The 15,192-nt window shown below is 36.7% G+C and overlaps 1 protein-coding gene across 4 annotated transcripts in view; it reads right to left on the bottom strand.

Moving 5' to 3' along the window:
* stau (double-stranded RNA-binding protein Staufen) overlaps positions 1-15,192 on the bottom strand; it is a 228,576-nt gene that overhangs the window by 108,443 nt on the left and 104,941 nt on the right. For all 4 annotated transcript variants that reach the window (XM_090410841.1, XM_090410838.1, XM_090410840.1 and 1 more), the window contains exon 6: positions 8,445-8,594. In XM_090410841.1, coding sequence (XP_090266967.1) covers positions 8,445-8,594 — 150 coding nt within the window. The remainder of the gene's footprint in view (positions 1-8,444; positions 8,595-15,192) is intronic.

Raw genomic sequence — 15,192 nt, 5'->3', positions numbered from 1 at the left:
TGTTGCTATAGCCATTGTTTATAAATATATTGCAACCATTGTATTGCAATGGTTTATAATTTGTAATTCTTGCTTAAGAGATTGCTCACTAGAACAAACTGTTATACCTTTGTTTTTGAGGGTATTCATCATAGCAAGCTTTTGAGAAGGGTAAGAATTGGCATGAATGTACTGAGGTAGACAGTGAAGGAGATACTGCCTGAGGGAAGATGTGTTACAACTGTACCAGGAAAGGAAGTAGATTTTGATTTTCAATTTCAATAGTAAATTGTATACATTCATGTGGAGATCTGCCAGGAAAACTCATGATAGTGAGTTTACCTGGTAGACCTCCAAATACATTTGAAGAACATGCAAAAAGTATCAGTGAAGAGATATAGAAAACTGTCAGATGAACTCACGTTAACAGACCAGTATTTTGAACATATATCAGCAGAGAATTTGTCATTCACTTATCACGGTTATATTTATGGTCAGTCTTGATTTAACTGTTTTACTTGCAACCCAAACCTTCAGAACCAAAAAATTAAAATTGGTTTGAATGTTGTCTTTATACTGCTAGCTCTGTCCACAAGGTGATTTCTCTGTTGGTCCACATAAATTTACTTAACTGGCCTCCAACCAAATTAGGCTTATTTATTATTTCTATTTAATGTTCCACCATTTTCATTAAAAATTACTATAGTAGCAGATGAAATGCTTACTAACCTGTTTTAGTTCACTACTGAAAGTATAGCTAACATCTGTTCCTTACTTATTTTCATAGTTTTTTTTATTGCTAACGTTCATATAAATTTGTTTCAAGAATTATTTAATTTGATTATAGACACTTGAAGATTTATAGCCATTTTATTTATGGGGAAAGATAAAATCTTATGTCATAAGCATGTGTTTATTATAGCTTGTTAGTTTCTTTTCACACTCCCCACTAGGTGAGAAATTTGAAGGTCATATCCCTTAGCTACATTAGACAAAGCACTAACTAAACTGGCTAGCATGTTCAAAATTGGCTCAAGACCAATTCTTCTTCATGTAGCTTCCTCAGTGAGAGGGTGCAGTCCATGTCCTTCCAGTTCTCCCTGTTGGTGGCTTTCCTTTGTTTCTGCATAGCCATGTGATCCTGTCCATGATCTTATATCTTCAAGACCAATTAATCATCTTTAATTACCCAAGCAAAAACATACATGAATAAACAAGTATTACATGTCCCTGCATATACAATATTCAGGTCAGTATTTTGAACATATCAGAAGATATTCTGATATGTTCAAATATGACATATTTATATGATAGTTCTGATATCAGAACATATCAGAAGGGAATTTATTGTTCATATGTCAGTAACGCTCATGTGGTCAAGTCTTCATTTAACTGTTTAAACTCAAATGTCTATTAAGGACTGAGCAGAATTTTCTTCTCGAGATGTATTTTAATAAAGGAGATCTCAAGTAACCTGAAAAAAAATATTTTGAAGTTCATACAAGGAATAAATGAACATTCTGAAAGAGGAAATAACCCCAAATAGCCACATTATCATCATCATCATTATTGTCATGCCTTGACACAAGGATTTAGGCCTAGAGTGGCCTGTTGTGTCCTTAGATGTCATCGTTGAATCTCTAAAGAGGACTCTAAATTAGGAAAAAGAGGTTTTCTTTTTCCTAATGGTTTGTAATTTAAGGCTTGTTTTGGCAATCTTTCTGTTTTCATTCTTTCAGCGTGTTCCATCCATTTATGTTTATATTTTTTAATTTTTTCTATTACTGATTCCCAATTTAATTCTTTCGTAATTTCTTTTGTGATCGAATTGAGTATACCTTGTAGTTTTTCTCATAACCTTTATTTCAGCTGTTATTAATCTTTGTTTATCTTTTTGTTTTATTGTCCAGATTTCACTTCCATACAATAGGACTAGTAAGGCTAACATATTGTATACTTTTAGTCTGGTTTGTTTTTGAACCAGGGTAGGTTTAAATATAGAGTTAATTACACCTGTTATTTTTAAATATTTTGCAATTTTTAAGTTTATATCTTTTTCATTTTCACATGTAATCATACATACCTAGGCAGTTAAACGAATTCGTCTGTTCTAAAATCTTATTTTAGAACAGACGAATTATTATTTTAGTTCTTACTGGATCTTGTCCTTTAAAGGCCACCGTTTTTGATTTTTCTGTTGATATTATCATTCCATAATCTCTGGCTATCTCATTTAAATTTAAAATATCATTCTGTAAGTTATCTCAGGCTAGAATAGTCACAACTGTTGTAAGGAAAGCAAATTCTGAGTATAAAAAGAAACTGGCTCTGCATGCTAAAGACAATCCACAAGAATTCTATCGATATGCTGCAAGTAAAGGAAAGAATGAATATGAAAGAATAACTCTTATAAATCCAGATGGCGTGAGGGTTAGAGATGCAGAAGAGGTTCAGTTAATGAGCGCCCATTTTATTAATAGCTATTAATCTGGTGAATGCAACATTGAGCTCACTGTTACCTCCTCGATGAAGAAATGCAGGTATGTGAGGCCGAGGTTTTAGAGCTGTTGCACAAATTGAATAAGAATTCAGCAATAGGGACTGATGGAATATCGGCACGTGTGCTAAAAGAGTGTTCAGCTGAACTGGTCATTCCTTTGACCAGGCTGTTTATTATGAGTCTTGGAACAGGGAAGATTCCGCAGGAATGGAAGGAATGTATGGTAATTCCATTGAACAAGGGCGGTGCAAAGACCGATGTATCCAACTATCGACCAATTAGTATTTCAGGAGTGGTGGTGAAGATTTCGGAAAAATTTGTTAGGGCTTGAGTTCAGAAACGGGTTGACAATGAATCTCTACTTTGCAATGAACAACATGGGTTTACTAATGAAAGGTCATGTTTTAGCAACTTGCTCACATTTTCTAACAATGTAACCATTAAACTAGACAAGGGAGATGGATACGCCATGATACTTTTGGATTTTGCTAAGGCTTTTGACAGAATACAGCATAGTGGACTGTTGCATTAATTGGAGAAAATGGGTTTGGATTATCCAATATTAGCATGGATAAGAGGATGGCTGAATGACAGATATCAAGAAGTGGTATACGAGGGATCTGAGTCTGCAAGGTTTAAGGGAATCCGAAGCGTTGTTGTCTTGGCTTGTACATCCCCTGAGACACTTCACAAGTGTGGCAGTAGGCGGCCTCCTAGACGATTTCTGGACACCTTTGGGTGACTGACTGGCCTACTACATTATTCCTCCCTTCCAGGGTTAACAGCCCTGGTAGGGTTAAGTTTTCTCGCTTGCAATAACTCATCAGATGAATGCTCCGACTCTTATAGGCCAGAGCCAGGAAACTCGTCGAATGTAAATCCAGATGTCTGTTTCTTGTTTAGAGGTGATCCTGCTATCCGTCCCAGCGGCATTCTCAGAAAGAAAGTTAAAAGAGAGCTCTGCAAGGACTGTCATCAACCCATTTATTCAAGTTCTGATCATGCTTGTTCTGGCAGTCAAGGAGTTCCCAATCTCAGACACCTCGTATGGCAGGTCTGCGATCGTGCATTCTCCACCGCAGTCGGCCTTGGTGTGCATCGCACCTCGAAACATCCAGCTGAAGCCAATGCTGCAATAAAAACGGAGCACTTCAAAGCTCGCTGGACTACCGAAGAAGAAAAGATTCTTGCCGCTCATCCGATCGAGTTGATGGCTTGAGGGATAAAGAAAATTAACGAGGCTTTATTTAAGGTGTTCCCATTAAGATCCTTGGATGCCATCAAGTATCATAGATGGAAAGCCAGTTACAAAGCCTTAGTTCAAGAATTGGCAGCCCATCCGTCACAGGTAATATCTCCGTATCTCCTGTCCCTGCCTCTCCATCTTCCAGCCACCATCCTGCTGTTGAAGAAGAGGATTTGATTCTCAGACTGACATCATCTCTAGATGATCCTCCTCCTCTTCCGGAATATAACCATCAAAATTCTAACTCTCTCATCCAGATTCACCTTCTGGGAATGGATATCACAGATCAGTTGAATGACTACCTCCATGCTAAATTCTCCGAACACCTCATGCCTCGTCAACATCAGCCTATGTCTCATTCTACAAAGACTTTGTCAAATAGGAAGCAGAGGAAGAGGGCCTATGCAGCCCCTCTATAAAAAGAATAGAGGGCAATGTGCCAAAATCATCCTTGATAGTGCTTCCCCTCCACCACTAACAGACTTACATGATGATTTTGTTAAATTCTGAAGTACAGTGTTTTCTGCTCCACCTCCACACTTCCTTGATTATGATGACCAACCTACGATATTGAGGTCCATTCCTTCCCTTCAAATATACCAGCCTGTCTCAATCCAGGAGATTAAAGCAGCTCTTCCATCCAATTTCTATGCCTCCGGACCTGATGGCTTTACTACATCTAGGCTTCGGAAGGTGCCACCGAAGATTCTTCAACATTTAGTAGACATTCTCCTTTTCAGTAAAGCAATACCACCCTACCTACATGCTTCAAAAACTATCTTCATTCCGAAGAAAGAAACTTCAAGCGGTACAGACTTTAGACCTATTACCATCTCCCCTGTGATACTTAGACTTTATCATAAAATCTTAGTTAAATAACTTCAGCAACATATACAGCATGATTATAGACAGAGCACTTTTGTCCCTTCAGATGGCTGTGCTGAGAATATATATCTTCTTTCTTCTATAATATATCTTCTCTCTGATGTCCCGACGCCACCTTAAGCTATATGGCGTCGCTGGACTTACAAAAGGCCTTTGATAGCATCTCCCTCCCTGCTCGCCTCCGAGGCACTGTCTATTGCTGGATGTCCAGAACCCTTCCTTTCCTATGTTATGGAGCTATACTTGGGTAGCTCCATCACTATCACTACAGGGTCCATGCAACTTCTATTCCCGCAGTGTGGGTTGTTCCTCTATCTGCTCTTTTCTTTAACCACGTCATAGATGAGTTTCTTCACTCTCTTCCTAGCCATATAGGCTACTCTCTAGGGGCTTCTTCCTTTAATGTTATGGCAAACAATCTTATTCTCGTAGCCTCTACTAAGATAGGCTTGCAGGAATTCCTTTACTGGGCTGTTGACTTCTTCTCTATTCAAGGCCTTTCTATTAATGTAGAGAAGTCCTGCTCTTTAGCTCTTGTCCCCTCTGGTTGTGACAAGAAGCTTAAGGTCGAGACTATAGAGTTTTTCCTGCACGGGAAGCCACTGCATGCTTTGACCATCCTGGAAGAGTGGAGATACCTCGGTATCATGTTCACCCCAAAGGGAAGGTCTTCTGTCCCTTCTATCCTAGAAGCTGGGATCGCTTCTTTGAGGAAAGCTCCTCTCAAGCTCCAGCAAAGACCGTTTCTCCTTTCCCACTACTTCACTTTTACCACAAGTTGGTGCTTGGTAGGACATATATCTCAGTACTGTCCCGAACGGACAGGGCTATCCGTTCAGCTATGAGATCATGGCTCCGACTGCCGCCTGACACTCCTACTGCATATTTCCACGCGAGGGTGAAGGATGGTGGCCTCAGGGTTCCATCACTTAGATGGCTGATCCCACACCTGCGGCTGCCAAGAATCGCGAAGTTAGAACTATCTTCTTCCCCTATCTGCAGAGAGGCTTTCTATAGCCCATTAATACAAGAAGAATTTAGGCAGGCTAAAGGCTGGTCCCATTATCAAGGTATCTTAATTGAGTCAGCACCTGCAGAACACAAGAGGTGGGCATTTCTGTTGCACTGCTCTGTAGATGTTGCTCCTTTAAAAGAGTAATATCTGGTGCCTTCCCAGCATGATTGGGTAAGGGATGGCACTAGACTTCTCCCTGGGTTCGAGTATATTAACCTTATTAGGACAAGGATCAATGCCCTGCCCACTCGAGCCCGCACAGCTTGATGGGGTAGTGACGACTCAAACTGTAGGGCTGGCTGCCACTACAGTGAAACATTCTCATATAGCCCAGTGTTGCTTCCGCACCCATGGGGTCCACATGTGAAGGCATGACATCATAGTCTCTATTCTGAACAACCGCTTTAAAAACAAAGGTTGGGAGACCGCGGTGGAACCACATTATAGGACCTCCACGGGTTTGTGTAAACCAGACTTGTGGAATACTAATTATGAAGATAGATTGAGAATTTGTAGACTGCAGACACTAGCATATAAGAGAAAGAAGGGTGATATGATTGAGACTTACAAACTTCTGAAACGGTCATACAGGATTTCAATTCATGGAGGGGTGGGGAAAGAACAAGAGGGCATCCTTGTAAGCTGAGAATGAAGGTGCCAAGAAGGGTTTGAGGGCTAGATTTTTCTCTCAGAGGGTGGTGAGTGATTGGAATGTATTGCCTTTGGATGTTGTGAGTGCAAGAAGTGTGAATGAATTCAAGAATAAGTATGATAGCTGGTGTGTGTGTGTGGCCACCCCTCGATGAGTCTCTGACTCAATGGAGGTCTCTCTTAATAATAATAATCTTCAGAATTTGTAATTATTATTTAGACAACAGCAAAAAGTAGTGTGTTTAAGTTCACCGTAGGAGAAACTTTAATACCTTGATAAAAATATTAAAAAGAGTTGCTGAATGGGGGACATCCCTATCAGCCTCCTTGATTTATCGCTCTTGTACGTGATAGTTCATAATTTACTTTTATTTCTCATCTTTTTTTTTTTTGGAGGGTTTATTAATCATCGGGCCTCAAACCGTTCACTGGATAAGGTGGTCAGCCCTACACCCAGATGTATCCTATATCCTGTAGTGCTGAGTTCTCAAGACCGGTTTGCCTGCTTTGCGGGATGAAAAACCCCACTGTCTACGTCCAAGACCGGCTATGGCTGAGGAAGATCCTTGAGCTCCTCATGTCACCAACGGGAATCGGACCTAGGACACTCCTTCCCCAGGCATATGGTTGTGAAGCGCACAGCCACTAGGCTAACTGCGCAGACTTTTTATTTGTATTTGATTATTTTCATATATATTGTACTTATGATAGCTTTTAGAATATTATTTGCTATTTGTCTTTCTTTATAGATTTTATTTAAAAATAATACGAGTCTTTCTTTGAACCTTATTCCTGCATACTTATACAATTCTGAACCTAACCCATCCTCTTGAGATGATTTCCCATTTTGTTTTTCTTTCAGGCTGATTTCTAATTCTTCTTTAGTTATTTCCTTTTTATTTTCATTAAATGTTTGCCAGTTAAAATTTTAAAATATTTATCTGTCCACAATTCTGTATAGAAATTTATAAATTCTAATTTCAATTTGGTGTTTAATTTTATGTTTACGTTTTAATTTTTTCTTTAGTATCTGTACTTAAATGATTCAGAATCTTATATACATTAGGTCTTATTTTATATAAATCATTTTCTAAATTAGAAACAAATTTGTTCCATGATTCTCTATGTTTTTTTCTGACTTTTCTTTTAGCTATAGCTCTTACTCTTTTATATTCTATTTCATCCTCCAATCTTTTACTGCTTAACCATTTATGATATGCTTCTTTTTTCATTTTGATTATTTCTTTGATTGTATCATCTCATATCAGTTTTTTATTTTTCCCCCCATTTCATTGATTTTTTTTGGTCTTTCCAAAGTTTTCATTTGCTGCTGTATTTAGTATCGTTTTTATATTAAGCCATTCTATTTCTTCATTTCATTTTATTTTACCTAAATTAGTATTAAAGACATTATTAACACTATTAGCATTCTCATGGATGCATCAAGCAATGCTAAAAAATTTGCCAGCCTTTTTGGCTGAACAGTTAACATAGCTGCTCTCCAACTGACAGGCTGCAGGTACAAATTCAAGAATGGGCAAAGATGTTTTTGTCCTTAGGTTTGAGATAAATTTTGCTGTCCAGTGTGAGGTCACTGTTCCACTTTGTTGCAGGTCTGAAATAACTCGCAGAAAAAAAAAATTTCCATTTTTGGTCTGGTTTCTAGAGCAAAATAATAAGAATAAATATATATATAAGTAATAAAAACAGGGGAAAAATCCTTAGCCCACTTATCCTACAATATTACTGTACTACAGAACAATATCACTATGGTCTATTGCACAAAAGTACAATAACTCACTCATAGCACTTTAGGTTTAAACTTGTGTGGGTGGAAATCACATAAAAAAATCTTATTTTTATTCTATTAGCATGCATTCATTCATTCATTCATTCATTGGTGACCAACAGCACAGGATAACAGTTATATTAAGAACATATTCAAGAAGTACTGTGAGCTGTTTATATATTGCTGACTTTTTGTGTATGCCATTACACACTTCATTGAATCTCAAGTGAAAAAGCAACAGAAGTAGTATTATTTACATGATGACATCAATAATAATGAATGACTGTGATGGGAGGGGGGGATTATACATACAGTAAATATGTATCTATTTCAAACACAGCAGAATGAAGAAAATAATAAACAACTGACTGAAACAAACCTCAAGTCCAGAAGTTTTTAGTGGGGGTTTTCCTGATTGTGTTGTTGGTTTAGAATAACCCATTACTTGCAGCATTGCTTCAGCTGCATTTCGTTTTGCAGTCTTTTTATTTGGGCCTGTTCCAGTGGTGGTAAGGTCTCCTAAGGAACACTAAAATTAAAAACCAAGAAACTATAAAAATATTATTCTTAAGTACTAAACACACATTTAAATTCCATAAATTAAAGATGCCAAGAAATTATATTCTTGGTTTAATCCTTTGTCCAAGTGTAAGCAAATAGAGTTTGCACGCGAAGTAACTTCATGACTGGGCAACTCATATATAGAGGTTAATGACTTCACATCACTTGCCTTAGTATCCCATAATGCAAAGCATATATCCTTACAGACATGTATAATGATATCCATGTCTGTTTGTTTATAGCATAACCAAGTGAAAAACTTTCAACATTCAAATTCTGTTCAGCCACTGTCTCAATAAGATGAAATAATTTAAAACCAACACAATTTGCCCTGAAGTTATTTCACTTATAAAATTTAACAGCTTAAAAACATAGCAATGAAATGTCAAATGTAAGCATCAAAATTCATAACATATTACCTTTTTCCCATTATCATATTAAGTCTGTCAAAACCAAGTAAGCCAGCTTCAAAGAAATAAAGGCGCCTTACTTGCTTTTTTTTTTAAAATGTGAATTCTATTCATAAAAGGATGTAAACATAAAGCACATTAGTATCACTACCGTGGACTGACTAAGGATTAAATAATCTGAAAACTCCACAAGTCCTCAGATGAACTGAAATTAATTGGCAGCCTCTCCTTGAGAGGCTGCCAATTAATAAAGCAAAAGTTTGTTAGATCTTTTCCTAAAAAATCAAACACTCTTTTGCTGGCTTTAATAAAGGCCAGGTCCATACTTATGCACACAGGGCTCTAGCTTGGGGGGGGGGGGGGGGAAGCAAAAATTAGTACCAATGTAGGGGGGGGGGGGGGTCAGAGTACTCTACTACCTCGTCTGCCTCAGGAAAAGTGTAAGCACGGAAATGATAAAGGCCACATATCATTAGTTGAGGATACTCTAGCATTCAGATCATCAAAAATCTACTTTGCACAGTCACAACTATATTTAATGGAATTGTATCACCGTTCATCTGTTTTTCTTTTATCTGTAGTAACAAGTCTTTCCATTTACAATTAGTTCTCTTCCTTTCTTCACTGTAACGTCCTCATCACTTGTTTTAATTTTCTCGAGAATTTTTCATTACCTATGGCGGAAATGGCTGACTGGGTGGGAGAAACTATATTCATACACCAATTTTACATTATTACTATGCTTCTTCACTATTTCTTTAAAATTTAATTGACATTTTCATCTTACTGCACTAACATTTACACAATACTTGATTTAATATTGAATACATAATCTATGAGAACAGTAAACAACTAGTTCATCATTACTACTTTCTTGAGATGTACTCTCAAGGTGTGTTCAGGCTACTATGACAGCACTACATTATTAATAATCTTCTATCAACAATTTTCCTCCAGATTAGACTATTACTTGTGGGCACTCCAATATTGTTTTATCTAGATCATTTAACTAAATCAATACATCTGGACCTTCGTCTTCCTCTGGGTCTTTTTTCTGATATCTTGGCAACAAATCTTTTCCTCTCCTATTCTATTTAAGTGACCATACCACTTCAGATTTGTCATGTTAACACATTCTTAAATACACACGTCATCATTTTTAATATGATTCTGCCATTGATACCATCTGTTCAAGCCTCAAATTTTTCTAAGAACTCATATCTGTAATCTCTAATTCTTGATAAAGTTCTTTATTTCAAACCCAACTCTCAGATCTCTAAAATAAAACTGGTTTCAATACTGTCTTGTATACTGCTAGTTGAGTGTTCTGGCTAATTTCTCTCTTATTCTATATACATTTATCCAACTGGCTCCCCACCAGTATCAAGAAAATTCATTGAAAACAATTTATCAAAAAAAAAAAATAATTAATCAGATAAACCGAAAAACAGTTAATCGAAAGGCAGTTGTTCCTCAAAAAATCAATTCATCAAAGGGCAATCTGTCGCAAAATCACAATTTGCAGAAACTACAAATAATCAAATAGAGAACAGTTAATAGAGAAATGAATTATAAGACATGAAGTGTATTTATCAAAAAGAACTGCAGTTTTTATTGGATTAAATTGTGATGCAGTTGAAGCTTAGCATGATATCCCTTTATATATATATTAGATGTGTGATAATTTTTTTCTTCCCTTATTAACACAATGAAGCAGTATGTATACTTAGAGAAAATTTGTTCTAAAATACAACAAAACAATTATTACATCAATATGTTGTCTCTATCTTGAGTAACATTAGGTATTGTTAACGAACACTTTTAAACAATAGTTTGCAAAAAAATTATTTTTTTGATTAATTATGTTAATCAAAATTAACTGTTTTCAGTTAATTTTCATGGAACCGTCCACACCGTACCAGCTTTGCTTATGCTGATGTCTATTTCTAGATTTAACATACCATCTTCACTATAAATTGTGCCTAAATAGCTGAAATATTTACTTGTTCTATAGTCTCTCCATTCAAAATATCTGGAAGTATTCTATGTTACTGCCTATTTTCATAGTTTTTTTTTTTTTTTTTTTTTGATTTTATTATTATTATTCTTATACAGGCACCTCCATGGATCCAAAGACTCATCGTGGAAGACCCAAACTATCCACACAATCTGTCATAACTCTCCTTGTATCCATTAATAGAAAAAGCACTCAACTGATTTTGACAACTGATTCACCACTCTCCAAGCAAAAATTCTAGTCCTCACATCCCTACTAATCACACCTTTATTCAACTTCCAGGGATGACCACTTGTTCTGGTCCCTCTAGCCAAGTGCTGAAACCTTTCCCCTGCATCTATCCTATAAAATCCTTTAAGCAATTTAAATGTTTATATCATATCCCTTCTTTTTCTGCTATCAACACTTCTGGTTGATAGCAGAAAAAGAATCCACACACCTTTCAATCTATCCTAATAGGGAACATTCCACAGGCCACTCACCTCTGAATCCTCTCCACTATTTCCTCATCCCCAAGAAACCCAGGGGACCAGACATTAGCACAGTAATCCAGATGTGGGTATATCAAGACCTTATAAAGAAGAATTACAACTTCCTTATCTCTACTTGTTAAAGTAATCTAATGGGCAACCTTAGCAATATGTTCTTTAAACTTCATCAATCATCATCATCATCAAATTCCTGCCATGTACCCTCAAGGGGTGTACAGGATATGACATTACTACATGAAAAAAATGACATCATTACTAACTTCCTATCTACAATTTTCCGCCCAATCAGTCTGTTACATGTCAAGAGTCCAACTCAGATCTCATATTTCTATCATCTAAGGCACTTTGTACAGTATCAATCAACCTATATCTTGGTCTTCCTCTGGGTCGTTTTCCTGGCAGCCTGGCAGACAACACTTGTTTTGTTAATCTTTCCTCGCCCATTCTATTTAAGTGACCATACCACATGAGATTAGCTCTGCTAACGCATTCCTGGATGCTGACCATGTCAAGTTCTTTCCTAATATCCTCGTTTTTAATATGATATTGCCATTGATGCCATCTGTTCACGCCTCTAATCTTTCTCAGGACTCTCATATCTGCGGTCTCTAGTCGTTTATCAAGTGGTTTACTTCTGACCCAGCTCTCAGATCCATAAGTTAAAACTGGTTTGAACACTGTCTTGTATACAGCTAATTTCGTTTTCTGACTAATTTCTTTCTTATTCCATATGAATTTATTCAATTGGACTTCCTACCATACCAGCTTTGTTGATTCTGTAGTCTATTCCATATTTAATTTACCATCTTCACTAAAAATCATGCCTAACTAGCAGAAATGTTTTACTTGTTCCACAGATTCTCCGTTCACAGGGAAGTTGATATTTTCAATGATTCTGCCTATTTTCATCGTCTTTATCTTTTTATTGCGGACCTTCATGCCATATCTATTACAACAGTTATTCATTTTAATCAGGGAATCTTGCACACTTGTAGCGGATTTATTTAGAAGTATAACATCATCCGCATAAAGCAAAGAGCTGACATTAACTTTTCCAATTTTGATATCGTGTTTAATAGCACTTTCCTTTATAATGTGATCCATATAGATAATGAATAACAGAGGGGATAATGTACATCCTTGTCTCACACCAGATTTAATATTAAACCATCTTCCTGTACTTCCTTCAATTCAACTGCTGACTTACAACTCAAATAAAGACTAAGACTTGCTTGATACAATGCCCCATTAACACCATATAACTGCAGTGTATCAAATAGCTTCTCTCTTGGCAACTTGTCATATGCCTTTTCCAGATCGACAAAACTTAAATATAGGTCTTTGTTATATTCTCAAGCTTTCTTAACTATTTGTCGTAAATGAAGATCTGATCCTGACATCTATTTGGCCCGAATCCAGCTTGTTCTTCACCAAGCTTTTCTTCCACAATTCTTCTCAACCGTTTCTCAAGTATGCTTCCATAAATCTTGTCAGGAATACTCAGTAGGGAAATACCTCTGTAATTCTCACATTCAGTTTTATTTCCTTTTTTATATATGGGTACTATGAGGGCTCTACTACAATCATCAGAAATTTGCCCCTCTGCCCAGGCCTTCTGAACTATTTAGCAGGCACTGTAAGATTTTTATACACCATACTTCAGCATTTCTGGTCGAATAAAATCTACTCCTGCTGCCTTTCAACAGTTCAAGCCTTTGAAGGCTTTTTCTATTTCAAGTATGGATATGTATTCCTGATTGTATGCCTGTTTTTTACTACTGTGCTATCATTGCTTGTTTCATTTAGCAATTTTCCGAAGTAATTACTCTATACTTCAAGGATATCTTTTTCTCCCATTTTCATGTCACCTTTATCATCTCTAACTCCTTTTACAGCACTCTTTCCTCCATTTCTAAGCTTCTTCAACAACCGCCAGAATATCTTACCACTTCTTGATATTTATTTTCTATGTTCTTGGCAAAGTCCTGCCATTACTTTTGTTTAGCTAGTTTTACACAGTGTTTAGCTTTCTTACATTTGTATCTGTATTTTCTAAGAGCACAAGCTGACTTATTTGCCAGGAACTTTTGATATGCTTTCTTCTTTTCCTTCACTGCCTCTTTAACTTCCTGTGTCCACCATGGAGTTCTAATCTTTCTATCCTTGCAGACAACCTCACCACATACGTCTCTGGCTGAATCAATCAATGTTTTATTCAAGGCTTGCCACTGAATCTCCAAGGTTTGGTTGCTGCTCTCAAACTCTTTCATTTTTTCTTCAATAATCTTTGTGTATTTTAGTCTACAGTTCACATCTGAGAATTGCTCAACTTTTATTCGCTTTAAAACTTTCTTACATGTCATTCTTTTCAATATGAAATTGAATTATCCTGCTCAAGACTAAATAGTGATCACTTCCAATTTCAAATCCTCTGTACACTCTGGTGTCCTGCACCAGGGAGAAATATCATTATCAACAATAACATAGTCAATGAGACTTTTCTTATTCCTTGCCTCTTCTCTCTATGTGAATTTGTGCACATTTTCATGTTGGAACATGGTGTTAGTAATAACCAGCCCATGTCCTGAGCAGAAATCCAACAGGTATTTGCCATTATTATTAGCTTTGCTCTGTTCTCCAAATTTTTCCAAAATATTTTTGTCTGACAACCATTTCCTACTCTGCTATTTAGATCCCCAACAAGGACCAACTTTTCCTTTTTCATTATGTCAGTTGCTTTCTCTAAAGCAGGGGTTCCCAACCTTTTTGTTTCTTAGAGCACATTCTAAAATACCGATAGGGCGACGGGCACCATCTATTTTTTCAAGCAAATTTTTTCAATTCTTTTGTTAAATGAATACATACAAAGTTTACATTATAATTAAACGTTTTATTACTTAAAAGTTTACATTATATAAAAATTTAAATATATATATATAAGTTAGTGTGATCTTTGGCATTGCATTTCATTGACCAGTGCTTCATAATTAGAAGAATATGATATTCCAGTTCTTAAACTGGAATGAACAACTTCGAATGCGCGTCTACTTTACATTGTATGCGTTTAATACTCGCCATGTGTCATTAACGCATGCGTCATATAGCATGCCAAGAATTGTTGCGTGATTATTTCAAACTATACGGCACTTGGTTGAACAGCGGTGGGCACACACAAATTGGTCGACAGGCACCATGGTGCCTGCTGGTATAGGGTTGGGAACCCCTGCTCTAAAGCATTAAAAAATTCCCCCACTTCTACCTTAGTAGAACCTTCTGTGGGACCATAGGCACAAATAAGTCTCATTGTCCAGTTCCCCATTCTCATATTTGCCCACATTACTCTACTTGAGACTGCCTGCCATTCAATAAGATTAGCCTCATATTTTGTGTTGAATACTATGGCTACTCCTTCTTTTCCTTGATTGTCATTGCCTGAATATAACATTTTGTATTTATTGCTCAGAAAGATCTCACCAGTTTTGGTCTTTTTTGGTTTCAGTCACCCCTATTATGCGAATCTGGTACTTATCTAATTCCTCAGCTAGCTCCATTTCTTTGCCATTCAGGCTTCTCATGTTGATAGTACCGATCTTTAACTCTAGTGATGTTGAAGTGGGGTGTGCTTTCAGATTTGTTCCAGTAGGGCCT

The sequence above is a fragment of the Typopeltis vanoorti genome, chromosome 21 (assembly GCF_054136105.1).
Source record: "Typopeltis vanoorti isolate ZY-2024b chromosome 21, IOZ_Tvanoo_1.0, whole genome shotgun sequence".
NCBI lineage: Eukaryota > Metazoa > Arthropoda > Arachnida > Uropygi > Thelyphonidae > Typopeltis > Typopeltis vanoorti.
The sequence above is the reverse complement of the archived record's forward strand: the minus strand, read 5'-3'. Positions and strand labels throughout refer to the sequence as shown.